The 16109-nt window shown below is 56.9% G+C and overlaps 2 protein-coding genes across 3 annotated transcripts; one reads left to right on the top strand and one right to left on the bottom strand.

Moving 5' to 3' along the window:
• The first annotated feature begins 391 nt into the window (after window positions 1–391).
• On the top strand, window positions 392–13961 carry Fermt3 (FERM domain containing kindlin 3). The gene is made up of 15 exons (XM_046445400.2): window positions 392–551; window positions 968–1141; window positions 4104–4337; window positions 4509–4628; window positions 4716–4884; window positions 5021–5123; window positions 10742–10849; window positions 10992–11126; window positions 11209–11258; window positions 11330–11454; window positions 11637–11743; window positions 11881–12114; window positions 12443–12567; window positions 13160–13301; window positions 13424–13961. Exons 2-15 carry the CDS (start codon window positions 982–984, stop codon window positions 13601–13603), a joined length of 1992 nt encoding a protein of 663 aa, XP_046301356.1. The 5' UTR covers window positions 392–551; window positions 968–981; the 3' UTR covers window positions 13604–13961.
• Window positions 13887–16104, bottom strand: Trpt1 (tRNA phosphotransferase 1). 2 transcript variants are annotated; one of them, XM_046445406.2, is made up of 8 exons: window positions 15955–16104; window positions 15708–15791; window positions 15424–15505; window positions 14867–15036; window positions 14601–14775; window positions 14360–14416; window positions 14167–14229; window positions 13887–14037 (listed from the first exon to the last, which is right to left on the bottom strand). In XM_046445406.2, exons 2-8 carry the CDS (start codon window positions 15780–15782, stop codon window positions 13997–13999), a joined length of 663 nt encoding a protein of 220 aa, XP_046301362.1. In that variant the 5' UTR covers window positions 15783–15791; window positions 15955–16104; the 3' UTR covers window positions 13887–13996. The 2 variants fall into 2 exon arrangements, with proteins under 2 accessions (XP_046301362.1, XP_046301361.1); XM_046445405.2 differs by having other exon boundaries at window positions 14167–14277; window positions 15955–16102.
• Window positions 16105–16109: the final 5 nt, after the last annotated feature.

Below are 16109 nucleotides of genomic sequence, written 5' to 3'. Positions count from 1 at the left end.
CACCACACTTTCCTTCAGAGGTCTTAGCTGATCAGGCTGCTCAGGCGGAGCAGACTGACCTGCTGAATTTCTAAAGGCTCTGGGTCCAAGCCTTTCGCCTCCAAGGCTCTCCCATTGGCAACCCAGGGATGTGGCTTGGAGGGTCGAACCTCATGCCAGCTGGAGAGGAGCTGAGCTTCACTTAGAGGAGGCCAGCCCTCAGCACCACACCCATCAGGGGCTCCTCCAGTCTAAACCAAGTTTCCCTCCAAAACGAAGGGGGACTGTCTGTGGCATAGGGTCCACGGGCCTTCCCCTTGCTTCCTGTGCGCACTGGGGACAAAGACGGGCCTCACTGGAGCCCTCTGCGCTGCCAGTGTGCTTCCTGCACCCAGGGCCAGCCCGCCCTGGGGAGGGGCCAGGCCCGCCCTGCTGTGATAGGCGACAAAGGCTGCCCTCTGAAGGAAGCTCCCAAGACCCAGAGAAGGAGCCCTCCAGGTCGAGGTGTGCATCCGAGGCCAGGGGTGGCCAGCGCTCCGCCTGCCCCTGCAGCCCAGCCTTCCTCAGGCCAGGTAAGTTCTGGATGCCTGTCCCCGCCACCCTCCTAACAGCCCCACCAGCCCGCTCCACCCACGCTGCAGCCGCCTGGGTTTGGGCCTGAGCTGTGGGGAGGAGAGCCGTCCTGGGGGCCCAGCCCTGGCATCAAGTAGGATGGCCCTGGGTGAGACCCTCCCTACCAGACCTCAGTCTACCCATCTGTAAGCTGGGAATGGGCTGGACAGTATGGTCTCCAGGAGTCCCTTCCATTCAAGCCCCTGTGACAGTTTCTGAAGTCGGCTGGATCATGGTGGGGCTCCGCATCCTGCTGCTGCCAGGGCACGCTGTTCTGTGGGCTTGCTCCTCGCCTGTCACCCACCCAGGACACCACAGGTTCTCTGCTTAGACACAGGCTGAGCGCCGCCAGCCTTGCCTCTCTCACCCTCTGCAGAAGCAGCGGCAGCCATGGCGGGGATGAAGACAGCCACCGGGGACTACATTGACTCCTCCTGGGAGCTGCGGGTATTTGTGGGTGAGGAGGATCCTGAGGCTGAGTCTGTCACCCTCCGGGTCACAGGAGAGTCACACATCGGAGGGGTGCTCCTGAAGATTGTGGAGGAGATCAGTGAGTGCCACACAGCCCCTCCTGCCGACTCAGCACATGGGTGACAGCAAGGGTGTCTCTGGGCACTTCCGGGCTGTCCCTGCTGCGCAGCTCCCGATAACCATGTCACGGTGACTCAGGCACCAGCTTAATCGTTTGGTTCCAAAAAAGACATTTCTCCAACTTCCCCTCTCCCCCATCCTGGTTCCTTTCCGCCCCTCCAGCTGGCTCTGCCGAGTGCCCGGAGTCCCCCACTCATCCACTCTTAAGGGCGGACGGCAGGCCTTGCCTGGGCCCAGGACAAAGTCACAGTCAGGTCTGAGCGAAGGCCAGGGCTCCTGGTGCCCAGGGGACCTGCCCATACACTTCCCACCCCCAGCAGAGCCCTTAGCAGGCTGGTGACAGACCCAGCCTGGGTGGCTGGATGGGAAGGCCCTGCCCCCACAGGAAGTTACGGCAGCCTGTGGTTTCAGTCTGGAGAGATGCAGGGCCTTGACATGGGGGCTTCTCCCTGTCCTTCCCTGCCAGGGTCGGGGGCTACCCTTTCCTGGGAGGACAGCAGGACACTCTGATAGTCAGACCGGAAGTCAGGCCAACAAGAGTCCAGCCAGGACGAGGCGCCTGGGGAGGAGCAGGGGCGCGGAGGCTCCCTCAGGCCTGGCCTACGGGCAGCCCTGGAGGGGTTGGAGCACATCGGAGGGGTGCTCCTGAAGACTGTGCACAGGAGAGGCCCCCGGATTGCCTGGCCCCTGGGCTGAGGCAGGGGGCAAAGCTTCCAGGGGTCCCAGAGAGCCTGAGAGCAGAAGTGGGGACTGAGGTCCCCTGGGAGACTGGGTGTCAGACGGAGGCTGAGGAAGGCCAGCCAGGACAGAGGGGGTGAGGGCCAGTTTGTGGAAACAGCAGGAGGCCCAACAGATCTGCTATTGTTGGGCAGCCCCAGGCAAGTCCTATAGCTCTTGTCCCAGCACTGGGGACACTGTCCCACCCACCCCACTCCCAGTCACCCCTAAGTGTGATGCACAGGAGAGCCACCTCCAGCCCAGCGGGAGACTTCCCAGGGAAAGCCACTTCAGACAAGTCCTGAGAGGTGGCCACAGTGGGGAGAAGCTGGACAATGAATCAGGTGCTCTGAATCAGGGCCTGTGGGCTGGTGAGGACTCCTGGAGCATGACATGACCTGACACCAGGCGGGTGGCCCCTCAGTGGTAGTCCCAGAGTCCCCGAGGCTCCTCAAGGGGCCTGGGCCCCACCCTGGAGGTGAAGGGCAGCCACCCAGCGTTTTCTGTGGGAGACCGCACGCTAAGGAGGACCTTGCACAGAGCCCTTTGGCAGCTGGTGGGGCAGGGAGACTCCAGGGGGCCACTAAGTTGTCCCAGCAGGAGGTGACGAGGCCTGGGAGGCATGGTAGAAGGCGAGAAGGTAGGTTGGGAGCTGAGGCTGACGTCAGCGGCTAAAGGTAAAAAGCATGATGCGTGGGCCTCTGGAAGAGTCTCGTCACCAAGCACCCGGATTGGCACAGAGGAGCATCTCAGTCCAGAGCAAGGTTAAGCCCTCTACCTCAAAACCTGGGACTAGCAGCCATTTATAGCCCAATGTTGGGCACGTGGCCAGGTAAATAGAGGTGTCTAAAATGAAGGAAGCCACTGGACATGTCCCTTTGCTGGGGGCACGTGAGTTTCTGGCCTGGGGTTAAGGACAAGGTCTGGAGGGTGGCATCCATGCCACTGGAACTCCCAGCCATGGAACAGGAGAGGCCTCAGGAAGAGGGCCTGGCTGAGGAGGGAGGAGGTCCCCGGCTCTGGGGGAAGGACGGGGTGGGGTCAGGCGAGCACAGGAGGAGAAGGAGATGGTGTCACAGAGTGAGGACATGGACGGGAGGGCCAAGGCTTGACCAGGTGGACAGAGAAGCTTCTCCTGGGTTGGCAACACTGGGGGAGCAGAAGGTGGGAAGTAGGTGTGAGTGAAGGTGGGGACAGGTGGCCATAGGAGGAGGACCTGGGAGAATCTGAGAGGGGCTTTGCAAGCTTGAGGGGACCGAGCACCCTGAGCAGCTTTTCGTCACACTTTGTTTCTGTGCTGGTCTCTCAGTGGTTCTCGCTCTTGCAGGATGGACAGAGTCCTGTGGCATCCATTTCTATGTCCCCAGTTCCTGGCTGAACGATGAGTGACGTAGTCATAGTTCACTTCTGTATGGTCACGTGCCTGCATAAGTATGTCGCAGACACTCTGCTCCCACCGTGGAATGGCACTGGTCCTGGTTCATGAGTCAGGGCGACTATTCCATCTTACAAACAGAAAACCTGAGGTCTAGAGAGGTTAAGTGCCTCGCCCAAGGTCACGCAGCTAGTAACCAGGACATGTGTACAGAGTGCCTGCTGCTCCATGCCAGGCAAATCCCAGCCCCCAAGGACATATAGACATGGTCTCTGCCTCTCCGTCTCCTGGAATGAAAGCAAGAGGCCATTAGAGAAGCAATTCCACCAGGCACAGTGTGCACGCCTGTGATCCCAGCGTCTCAGGAGGCTGCGGCAGAAGGATTGAAAGTTCAAGGCCAGCCTCAGCAGTTTAGCAAGACTCTAAGCAACTCATTGAGATCTTGCCTCTAAATGAAATATAAAAAGGGGCTAGGGATGTGGCTCAGTGGTTAGGCACCTCTGGATTCAATTCCTGGGTCAAAAACAAACAAACAAAAAACTAGGCAATTAAGCCAGGAATGACTGGAGCCCACCTCTGGGGAGCATGAGGTTGGGCCACGATGATTGGGGCAACCTGACTTGGGGCTGAGGGACTTCCCTGGGAAGTGATATAATGACAGACCCCCAAAAGGACCAGCAGGGGTCAGCTAGCACACAGCCATACAGGTGTCACCTTGCAGATAGACCCCAGGCCTCTAGATCCTGGGTTGTGCACAGTGTTAGGGACAGAAGCCAGAAGGCTGGGACGGACCCTCTAAGACCCCTGTGCACCCCCACGGCCGCCACAGATCGCAAGCAGGACTGGTCCGACCACGCCATCTGGTGGGAGCAGAAGAGACGATGGCTGCTGCAGACCCACTGGACGCTGGACAAGTACGGGATCTTGGCCGACGCCCGCCTCTTCTTCGGACCACAGCATCGGCCGGTCATCCTGCGGCTGCCCAACCGGCGGGCGCTGCGCCTGCACGCCAGCTTCTCGAAGCCTCTCTTCCAGACGGTGGCTGCCATCTGCCGCCTCCTCAGTGAGTGGCGCAGGCTGGTCGCTGGGCCTTTCTGCAAAGACTCCACAAGAGGCAGTGTCCCTCCCTCCCCAGGCTAGCCGCCGTTCCCACCCTCTCCGCAGGCCCCCCAGTGTCCAGGAGCGGGGTGGGGCCCACAGGCAGGGCTGGTTGCTGAGGTGCAGGTCCCCACAGGCATCCGGCACCCTGAGGAGCTGTCTCTGCTGCGGGCTCCGGAGAAGAAGAAGAAGAAGGAGAAGGAGAAGGGGCTGGAGGAAGAGGTGTTCGACTTGACCAAGGTCGTCCTGGCTGGGGGTGAGCAAGGGCCGGGGACGGGCTGGGGCCGGGTGGCCCATGAGGCCCGCACCACGGACAGGCCTGGCTGAGCCCAGCTGCCCCCAGGTGTGGCGCCGGCGCTGTTCCGGGGGATGCCCGCGCACTTCTCCGACAGCGAGCAGACCGAGGCCTGCTACCGCATGCTGAGCCGGCCGCAGCCGCCCCCCGACCCGCTGCTGCTCCAGCGCCTGCCCAGGCCCAGCTCCCTGTCGGACAAGACGCAGCTCCACGGCAGGTGAGCCCTGCCGCCCCACGGCCACCGGCCTGGTGGCCAGCCCCACTTGCCCCTGTTCCCCGGCCTCTGCCCCCTGAGCTTGCCCTGCGCCCAGCCCCTGCCCTGCGGCAGCCCTGACCCCGCCTCTGCGTGCCAGGTGGCTGGACTCCTCGCGGTGCCTCATGCAGCAGGGCATCTCGGCCGGGGACACGCTCTGGCTGCGCTTCAAGTACTACAGCTTCTTCGACCTGGATCCCAAGGTGGGCTGGGGACAGGAAGGAACAAGGGCTGGGCCTATTAGATGGGGGACCTCAGCTCAGGGTTCGGGGCTCTGGGATGTTAGTGACCTGGAGGGGCCACTCCATCTGCCCATTGGCCCGTCTTGGCTGGACCTCGGGCTGGGCCTAGCGGCTGGACACAAGGAAGTCTCAGTGCCAGCTTCTCGAGGAGCCATGGGAGCTCAGGACCCAAGACCAGTGCAGGCAGTGCTGGGCTCCCCTGGGAGAGGCCCTGGCCTCTGGAGTGGGGGGAGTGTTGCAGTCCCCCCAAGATTGCTGTCCACATCTTTCTCTTCCTCCTGACCCCATCAGCAACCCATGTACCCTGTGCGTCTGTCTCCACGGTGACCCTGGCCCCCAGGCTGTTCTTCTGACCTGTGACCCGCTTCTCTGCCGCTCTTGCTGGCTCGACTTGTAAACCTACTTGTCTACAACTCTTCAGTTCCTAGCACTACCAGAAAAAGGGAGGAGGTGCAAACAATCAGAGACCTTGAGACCTTGGTGCCTGGATACCCTCTAACCAGCTTCCCCCACTGTAACACCATAACCAGAATTTCTTTTTTTCTTTTTGGCATTCCTCTGCCTTAGGCTCTCACGTGGCTGGGATTGTAGACGTTTTGGGGGTATTTTCTGTTGGTCTATCTTCCATTTGCTAATCTTGTCTTTGGCCATGTGTCATCTGCCATTAATCTCACGCCTAGGAGTTGAATTTTGACTTTTTTACAATGTCTCTGACTCTCCTCAGTGCTACCCTTTCTCCAGTCCTCTTGAACACACAGGTTGTGTTGGCAACGACTTCGTCCGTGTTTGGTTTGCTGACTGGCATCTGTGTCGCACCAGGGTCTATTTGTATTGACATTTTATCTCCTTGTTTGAGTTGCGTTTTTCTGTTGGGAATCAAAACCAGGGCCTCTTTCATGCTAGGAAGTGCTCTACCACTGAGTTATATTCCCCAGTCTTTTCTTTCCTATTTTTTATTTTGAGGCAGGATCTTGCTAAATTGCTGAGGTTGGCCTCAAACTTGCAATCCTCCTGCCTCAGCCTCCTGAGTAGCCAGGATAAGACGACCATAGGTGGCTTATGCCTGATAATGTTTTATTTGGTGCCAAACATTGAAAATATCATGCTGAGCCTAGTGGTGTGCACCTGTAGTCCCAGCAACTTGGGAGGCTGAGGCAGGAGGGTGACAAGTTTGAGGACAGCCTGAGCAATGTAACAAGACCATGTCTCAAAAAACAAAAAGGACTGGGAGTGTGGCTCAGTGGCAGAGCCCTTGCCTGGGCCCTAAGTTCAATTTCCAGGAGGGAGGGAGGGAGAGAGGGGAAAGAAAGAAAAAAAGGAAGGAAGGAAGAAGAAAAGTTGAAAGCTTATATTCTTGGGCTGCTTTCCTTTAGTAGTCCTTTGAATATTTTAAAATCTTTGTTGGAGGTCTGGGTGGATAGCTCAGTGATAGAGCCTAGCCTAGCATTCGTGAGATCCTGGGCTAGACCCCAGCATGCCAATCAAAATGTGTTTGGGGATGAGGTTAAGATGCTTGGAAACCAGTGCCTGCCAAGACTTGTGTTTAGCCTTAATTAGGTAGGACCAGAGCCCCCTCTAATCTAGAGCAAATTTACCTGGCAGCTCAGGGGACTCCGCCTGGGCACTTGAGCTGGTGCATCATGCACTGTGAGGTTCTCTGCTCAAGCTGCAGGGTGTGCACCCGTGCTGCTATGTGGGCTCAGGCGGCAGTGACATTCCACCATCCTTCCCGCTGATCTCCCTTGGCCTGAGGAAGGGTCCTTGCACCTTGACTTGTACCCAGCTACACTGAAGAGGACCTTTCCTGACCTCAGGGCGTTCTCTCTGCGAGCTGCCTCCCCTCCGCGCCTCTGTGTGAGCATTCCAGCCTTCCAGGGACCCCGGTTTTCCACTACCTCCCTGCCGGCTGGAGAACATGCCGGGCTCCATGTGGGTCCCTCTGCTGCAGCTGGGGGACTCCCTAGGTGTGCCGGGACAATCTGTCAGATCATCTCATCTGCTTCTGTCCTCGTGGGGATGGCCATCCTGGGCCATCTGCTGTCCAATGTCTAAAAAGCCACTTGGTGTTCATTGTTCTTTTTGGTTTTTACATTAAAATTTATTTTTAGTCAAACTTCTATAGGATGGCTTAGAGAGTTAAGTAGGGGCTGGGGCTGGGGCTCGGTGGCAGAGTGCTCGGCTAGCATGCATGAGGCACTGGGTTCGATCCTCAGCACCACAGAAATATAAAATAAGGATATTGTGTCCAACTAAAACTAAAAAATTCATAGAAAAAAAAAAGAATTAAGTAGACCTAGCAAGTTTGTAATAACAACAACAAAGCAACTCCCTGTCCTATTTATCCTAGATTTCTGGTCTCTAGGGACAAGGATTGGATTTTAACTCTGTAGCTTTTTATTCTAGTGTTCACTTTTTTTTTTTTTTTGTACCAGGGATTGAACCCAGAGGTGCTTAACCACTGAGTCACATCCCCAGCCCTGTTTGGTTTTTATTTTGAGACAGGGTCTCACTGAGTTGGTTAGGGCCTTGGATAAGTTGCTGAGGGTGGCTTTGAACTCGAGATCTTCCTGCCTCAGCCTCCCAAGCCACTGGGAGCACAGTTGTGCGCCACCATGCCCGGCTCCTAGTATTCACTTCTTTATGACCTCCTATTTATTTAATAATTTATTTTCTATTAATTTATTAATTTCTTTTCTTTTCTTTATTTTATTAATTTTTGAGACAGGGTCTCTAAGTTTCCCAGGCTGGCTGGCCTTGAACTTGCTACTTTGCTTCAGCCTCCCAAGTAGCTGGAACCACAGGCATGTGCGACGGCACCCAGATTCCTATGTCTTGATTTTGCAAATCCACATGTGATCTGTTGACTTGTCACAGGTGAAGACTTAGCTGTCTTCCACCTTCTCCTGCTCCGACATGACACGCGCATTCCCTCGTTTCTTTCTAATGAAGTGGTGCTTATAGTCTTTGTTTAAAACAACATGGCTGGGGCTGTAATAGCAGCACATGTAAACAGTGAATAGCTGTTTGAGATCATGGGATAGCTGCGCTCATATTTCCTTTCACAGTCAATTGTTTTGGAGTTCATTGTCGTGCTCTCTTTAACCCGAGTGTATGTGTGTGTGTGCATTTTTGGGGGGTTGCTGGGTATTGACTCCAACCCCAGGGCTTTGTGCAGGCCAAGTACATGCTGTACTGCTCACATTCTAAATGGCCTTCTTCCCCCCACACTGGGGATTGAACCCCAGGGCAATGCTGGTGCTCTACCACTGAGCTACACCCCCAGCCTTTTTATTTTTTTGTTTCGAGGCAGGCTACTGAGGCTGGCCTCAGACTTTTAATCCTTCTGCCTCAGCCTTCCAAGTTATTGGGATTACTTGACAAGTGCCACAGTGTCCAGCTAATGGTTTCTTTTCTTTCTTTTTTTTTTTTAAACTTTATTTATTTATTTATTTATTTTTATGTGGTGCTGAGGCTCGAACTCAGCGCCTCACACGTGCTAGGCAAGCGCTCTACCACTGAGCCAGAACCCCAGCCCCTACTGGTTTCTTTTGATAAATAACGGTTCTTAGCTTTTTTTTTTTTTTTTTTAAATTAGTCATTGATCTGAGGAGTGCTTTACCACTGAGCTACACCCCCAGTCCTTTTTATTTTTTATTTTGATACAGGGTCTTGTTAAGTTACTGAGGCTGGCCTTGACCTGGGGATCCTCTTGCCTCAGCCTTCTAAATTGCTGGGATTACAGATGTGCACCACCATGCCTGGTTCTTATTTTGTTTTTAAAACAGGGTCTCACTGTGTTGCCCAGGCTGGTCTCAGACTCCTGGGCTCAAGTGATTCTCCTGCCTCAGCTTCCCAAGCACTGGGACTACAGGTGGGTGCACCACACTCTTATCTTTCATATTTAGATCTGTAATCTACCTGGAATTGATATTTAGATGTGGTGTGAGATAAAGGTCCAAATACTTTTTTTTTTTTTTTTAACACATGAGCATCACTTGGCCTAGTGCCACTTAATGACAAGAGTGTCATCTCCTTAGTGAACTGCAGGGCCACCCTTGCCCTAAGTTAGGTGAACATGTATGTTCAAGTCTAACTTTTATCAGTTCCATTGGTCAATTTGTTTCTCTTTACCAATGCAGCACAATCTTAATCACTGTAATTTTATATTCCTGGTCTTGTTTTATGAGTGTATGTGGTATTTATCTGTATAAGGATTTTCATAAGTATTTAAGTTTTCTTTTGCTCCCTACCTGGTCTTTATTTCCTCCCAGCCTTCCCCCCACCCCATCCCCGTTCTTCTTGGTGTCTGTTTTCAGGCCAGTTGCTTTCCTTAAAGGTGAGCAACATAAGCCAGGCACGGTGACACATGCCTGTAATCCCAGTGACTTGGGAGGCTGAGGCAGGAGGATCAAAAAGTTCAAAGCCAGCCTTAGCAACTTAGCAAGGCCCTAAGCAACTTAGTGAGAATCTGTCTCAAAATAAACAAAAAGGGCTGGAGATATGGCTCAGAGGTTAAGGACCCCTGCGTTCAATCCCCTATACCAAAAAAAAAAAAAAAAAAAAAAAGCCAGTTGGGAGCCCTGCATCTGTGCGTAGTAGCATGTGTTGAGTACCAGTGTCTTTGTGGTGGCTTCCTGGGATGATGGAGCGGGGCTGCTGCTCTGAAGTTTTCCCCTTTGTTTCCTCTTTTGGTTGGGGATGGAAAGTTCACGCTGTCTTGGGTGGTGAGTGGGGAAGGGTAGGCCAACTTCCTCCCAACTCATCACCCTGCAGGGCCTCTGTGTGCTATCCCCTGGCTGCAGGGAGCTGGGTGGGACCTGCTCCCTGGAGCTCCTCACCCCAGTCCCTCTTGGCCTTTCCCCCAGAGGATCCAAGTGGGAGCCTGTCCTTGGCCCTGCTGTGTGGCGCCATGTCTTAGCAAAGATCTGGGCACTTTCTGCCATTTCTTGCTATTCTCTAGTGGCCTCACTGAAGAGCAGGAGAGGAGAAAGGGTGTGAAGGCCCAGGGTCTCCCCTGCGCCCCAGTCCCCCTTCCAGATTTCCTTGACATTTCCCACCTGCTCCTGTCCCCTCTCTTGTCCTTTTGGGTGTGCCTTTCTTGGCGTGAGTTTTGAGAGAGCATCAGAAGGCACCTCTGTGCGTAACTGGGACCTGTTTACGCCTTGGCCTCCCGCTTCCCTCCCAAGGGCGTCCTCTTCCGTCACCGTCACCCTTCTCTCCAGTGGCCCAGGGTCACCCTCATCAGGTCCCCTCCCAGGGAAGCCTTTCCCTTCTCTCCTCACCATGGGAGTCAGTGGCCCTGAGCTGGGTGGGGGCTGCTGGAGGCAGCCCTCTCCCACCACTTTCTCTGCTCCTGAACCGGCCTCCTCCCCTCCCTGCCTCCGCTGTGCACTGGCACAGGGCGAGCCTTGCTGCGCGGCAGAGACCTGTGGCACTGCCTGGGCAGCACCAGCATGGCGGGCTGGCAGGGTGGGTTTGCAGTCAGCTACCCATGTCAGGCACAGTGGGGAGGGCAGGGCCACAGGCCTTTGGGACAGTGGGCGTCTGACTCGCCCAGCCTCCCCTCCTCCCCTGTGCAGGCCGACCCGGTGCGGCTGACCCAGCTGTACGAGCAGGCTCGCTGGGACCTGCTGCTGGAGGAGATCGACTGCACCGAGGAAGAGATGATGGTGTTTGCAGCCCTGCAGGTGCCTGGGAACCTCAGGGTGGGCAGGGTGCAGGCCAGTCCCCAGGCAGGAAAGGCCTCCCAGAATGGGGCCCACCTACCAGGAAGCCCAGGCCGGGCACTGCTGGCAGCTGGACTCAGGTCCCCCTCACCTGTGCCCCCAGTACCACATCAACAAGCTGTCCCAGAGTGGGGAGGTGGGCGAACTGCCCAGTGCAGACCAAGGGCTGGATGACCTGGATGCAGCCCTGAGCAACCTGGAGGTGAAGCTGGAGGGCTCGGCGCCCACGGACGTGCTGGTAAGGAGGGGCTGGGACTTGGGCCAGGGTCAGGGACAAGGGCTGGGAGCCGGGGATCCCCTCTGACTCCTGACCTCCCCAGGACAGCCTCACCACAATCCCAGAACTCAAGGATTATCTCCGAATCTTCCGGTAAGTCAGGAGCCACATGGAGAGGGAGCTGGGAGGGAGGCAGCCCTCACAAACCGCCCACACACCCTCAGGCCCCGGAAGCTGACCCTGAAGGGCTACCGCCAGCACTGGGTGGTGTTCAAGGAGACCACGCTGTCCTACTACAAGAGCCAGGATGAGGCCCCGGGGGACCCCATTCAGCAGCTCAACCTCAAAGGTGAGGGGGCTGGTGCAGGGGCGGGAGGGGCCACCCACAGGCTGAGCCTCAGTCCCTCCTGGACACCAACGAAGGTGCCCTCTGCCCTGTGGTGGCCGTGGAGGGCAACCTTTCCACAGGGGGACCTCTCGGGCAGGCCTCCGGTCCCAGATGTCCCAGCCTACCCTTTCTTCTCCCTGCAGGCTGTGAGGTGGTCCCCGATGTCAATGTCTCAGGTCAGAAGTTCTGTATCAAACTCCTAGTGCCCTCCCCTGAGGGCATGAGTGAGATCTACCTACGGTGCCAGGATGTGAGTGGGGCTGAAGCTGGAGGGGGCTGGGACCAGGGACCGGGCAGGGGCTTTGGCTGGCACTGAAGTGGCATTCAGGACAGGTAGATGTCCAGAGCTTCACTGGCCCCTATCGTTCCCCGTCCTCCTCGTTCCAGGAGCAGCAGTATGCCCACTGGATGGCCGGCTGCCGACTGGCCTCCAAGGGCCGCACCATGGCGGACAGCAGCTACGCCAGCGAGGTGCAGGCCATCCTGGCCTTCCTCAGCCTGCAGCGGGCAGGCGGCGGGGGCTCGGGCAACCAGCCCCAGGGGCCTGACGCCTCTGCCGAGGGCCTCAACCCCTATGGACTTGTTGCTCCCCGCTTCCAGCGAAAGTTCAAGGCCAAGCAGGTGCCGGGAGAAGGAGGGTGGGAGTGAAGTTCGTCTGGCCACCTGACCTCCGGGAGGCCTCCTCAAGAAAGACACACACACACTGCTCCTCTCCCGCTGTGTCCCCAGGAGCTCTTTGGGAAGGGTTACAGTCCCATTGTCAGTGTCCTCCTCCAGGCTTGTTCAGCCCATATGTGCTGAGTGGTGAGACACTGCACTTTGGTGGCCCTACAATAGACACTGTCCCTTCTCAGGCTCAGCATTCGGTCTCCCTGACAGGCAGGTAGGGGTCTCCGGGACTTTAGAGCAGGGAAACCCTTCCTGGTCCCTCACCAGTATGACCCCACAGCTCACCCCGAGGATCCTGGAGGCCCACCAGAACGTGGCCCAGCTCTCGCTGACCGAGGCCCTGCTGCGCTTCATCCAGGCCTGGCAGTCCCTGCCTGATTTTGGCATCTCCTACGTGTTGGTTAGGTAGGCTCTGTCACCTCTGCCCTCACCTGCTGTCTGCTGCTGCGTGTACTAGCCCAAGTGGGTCCCAGTCACCTTCCCCTGCTCTGTGGGTAGACCTGATTGGAGGGATTGCGTCCCCTCCCCCACTGTGTACACTGGCAAATACAAGGGACAGAGCTCAGGCCAAGAGAGCCGGACCCAGTGTCTGCCCCAGCTCTGCCACATCCCCGTCCCCCGCTGGGCCTTGGTCAGCTGTCCTGTAGGACAAGGCTGACACTGGGTGCTTCCCAGGAACTTGGCCCCTTGATTCTTCATTTCCCAAACGTGCAAAGATATAAGCGAGACAATGAATGATGGTGACAGTGACACCGACAAAAATAAGATTTAAAGGCATCGGCTACTTGCCTGGTGCTCCAAGTGCTGTTTCTGTGACTCTGCCCCCCACTTTCCCTGTGAGGAGCTGGAGGCACAGACCCAAATGACTCTCAGGTGGCCCAGCTGGCGGGCCAGAGCTGGGATGTAAACTCGGCGGTCTTCCTCTGGTGTGCTGTCTGGGTGGGCTCTGGGCTATGCAGGGGGGAGTCCTTGCTCACACCCTCCCCCCCCGGGTCAGGTTCAAGGGTAGCAGGAGAGATGAGATCCTGGGCATTGCCAACAACCGACTGATCCGAATTGACCTGGCCGTGGGCGATGTGGTCAAGACCTGGCGCTTCAGCAACATGCGCCAGTGGAATGTCAACTGGGACATCCAGCAGGTAGACTCAGAGTGAGCGTAGGGACAGGGGACAAGCATTGCACCAAACCTGATCGGGACAGAGCAGGGGCTGTCTCCATTATCCCACCTACCCACTGACCCCTCTGACCACCTGCCCCACAGGTGGCCATCGAGTTTGACGAGCACATCAACGTGGCCTTCAGCTGTGTGTCCGCCAGCTGCCGCATTGTGCATGAGTACATTGGGGGCTACATTTTCCTGTCAACTCGTGAGCGGGCGCGTGGGGAGGAGCTGGACGAGGACCTCTTCCTGCAGCTCACGGGGGGCCATGAGGCCTTCTAAGGACAGCCTGACTGCCCCTGCTCTTCTCACCACCTGCCACAGCCACTCCCAGGCCACACCCACAGGGACTCGTCCCACACCCTCTCCAGGCACACACCAAGCTGGGTATGTTCACCTGCTGTCACAGTAGACCAGAGCCCTGGCTGGGCCCTCACCCAGGCAAGGGATGGTGGGCCCGACCCATAGAACCTTCCCTTGTCCAAGTGGCCTAGGCCAACAACCTTGACCTATCTGAGTCCCTGAGCACACGAGGAAGACCAGATATAGTAAAAGACACAGAATCTTGGTTTAAAACTAGAGTTTCTTGATACTTTTTTAGATTTTTTAAAATAAATAAATATTTTATTGTTGGATCATCCTCCTTCCTCTCAGGCTGTGCTTGGGGCCACTCTGCTACTTTGTCCCTTTATCACCAGCCAAGGAGAGAGGCTTTCCTGCAATAGAGAGCAAGCAGCAATGCTTAGAGAAAGGGGAGATCGAAGTCAGTCTGGGTTCGGGAGCTGGGAAAGGGGTACAGGCAAAGGGCACAGCTCCAGTATATTGGTGGAGGGGCCAGTTCTCACGGGTAGGGCGCAGCTGCAGGGCCTCCTTGAAGTACTTGGGAAGCAGGAAGCCATCAGCATTCCCTGGAGTCAAGATCACCCCGTTAGCAGAGCGGAAGAAGGAGATTCCATCTGGTGGCAGAACTAGAGATGTGACCCATGTTTTACCCCTCAAAGAAAGGCCTAGGGTAGTCCGTGCTGCTTCTAGACTCACCTGACAGGGCCAGGGGTCCATTGATGAACACAGCCACTTCACAATTTGGGCGCATGCCTATAGGGACAATTGGGGCTGGGACAACAAATCTGGACAGACTGATGTCCTACAATGAGGGGTGGGAAGGGGTGCTGTTCCATGCAAGGGAGAGGGCAGCCTTGGACAAGGGAAGCTGTGAACCTTGAAGGGAACCTGGAAGGACAGAGTGGGTAGGAACAGGTAGGTGGAGGGGGGACCTGACCACTGATGACGCCAGAGTCTCCAGGCAGTCCTGGAGCCAAGTGGATGTGTGTCCTTCCCTGGCATGACAGGCCCTTGAGCAGGATGGATGGCCAGTGCTTCCAGAATGTACCATGTACTAGTACCAGAGGCAGAGCTTGTGGCGTCTCCAGAGGCATCAGCTCCAACTCGGGTACCTGGGATGTGTGGTTGAATGGGCAGCAGTGAGATCCTTTTCATTGACAGGGGTCCCATCTGGCTCTCCCACCTGTCCCCCACCACTCCCACCTTCAGGGAGTGGCCCTGGTTGGCTCGGATGAGGGGGCCAGTGCTGGGATCTCCTGGCCGCAGAGTGAAGCGCTGCTTCCTGTTGGTGTTCACCACACGCTGCACATCTTCAGTGGAGAAGCTGTGGAACTGGGGCAGCTGCAGAAGGGTGCCCAGGGGGACAAAGCCATCTGAGGGCAGAGAGGTGCTCAGGAGCTGCCCTTGCCCTGGCCAGGGCCACAGTTAACAGGGGGAGCCACGGGAATCTAGACCAGAGGCTGGGCCTAGAGGTCACATGACCTCTAGAAAGTCTCTCTTTTCTAGGTTTCTGTTTCTTTTACCTTGAGGGGTTAGGTGCCCACTCTTGGGATAGGTGTTTATTGAGCCACTTGGGTGGATGAGATGTACTCAGGCTTGGCCCAGACAAGGGCTCCTTTCCCAGGGGACAAGATACCAGACTCCACTCTGGCCTTCTTGCACATAATGTGCCTCCTGCACCTTCCCCTGGGGCTGTGGTGCCTCCCACTGCTCCCTGGGCTCCAGCCACTCCTCCCCTAACTTTCAAGACCCTCACTTACCAGCCCCCATGGGAAGGCCCAGCTTCAGGGCCCCGTGTCGCAAGGCATATGACAGAGCCTTGGACAGTTGCACATCTGGGTCCTGAAAGAGCCCAATGGTGGTCTGGATCTCAGTAGCGACCCCGCCCTGCAGCCCACCCTGAACCCTGAACAACCTGCGGCAGAGGAACACCAAAGGGAGCGGAGTCCCTTTGGTGTCTGGGATTCATCAGTCCCCCCCACACCCCACCAGGGGTCAGAGTCCTTTCCCCTGTCCTCCCACTGGAAGGCGGGGAGGGGCGCACCTGCTCCCGGGGTTTGTGAGCCTTTCTACCCGTGGGCCTTGCTGCTTCCTGCCTCTTTCCTCCAGAGGAGTTCATGGTCAGAAACTGTGGGGGAACAGTGACATGTGGAGCTGCTTTAAGGACCCTCCCATGTCCCCTCTCTGCCCAGAAAGTCACAAAGTCTCCCGGCGGGAGAGCTGGAGGCGCTTCCCAGCATCAAACCCCCCCGATGCACATAGGGAGCTGGGGCCAGGCTGGCGAGACTTGCCCACGGTCACACTGCAGCCCCGGGACCCAGGCCCGTCGCTGGCCCGTCGCTGTGCGGGCAAGGCGGCCGGGAAGGAGGGGCGGGCGTTGCGACCGACTCCGGGAAAGGTCGTGCGCACCGGAGCCTCGGACACGCTCACCTCGGCGGCCGGCGGC

The sequence above is a fragment of the Marmota monax genome, unplaced genomic scaffold, assembly GCF_021218885.2.
Source record: "Marmota monax isolate L192 unplaced genomic scaffold, Marmota_monax_Labrador192_F-V1.1 WCK01_AAM20220418_F8-fsc00038, whole genome shotgun sequence".
Taxonomy (NCBI): domain Eukaryota; kingdom Metazoa; phylum Chordata; class Mammalia; order Rodentia; family Sciuridae; genus Marmota; species Marmota monax.
This window is presented reverse-complemented; position numbering and strand designations above follow the sequence as displayed.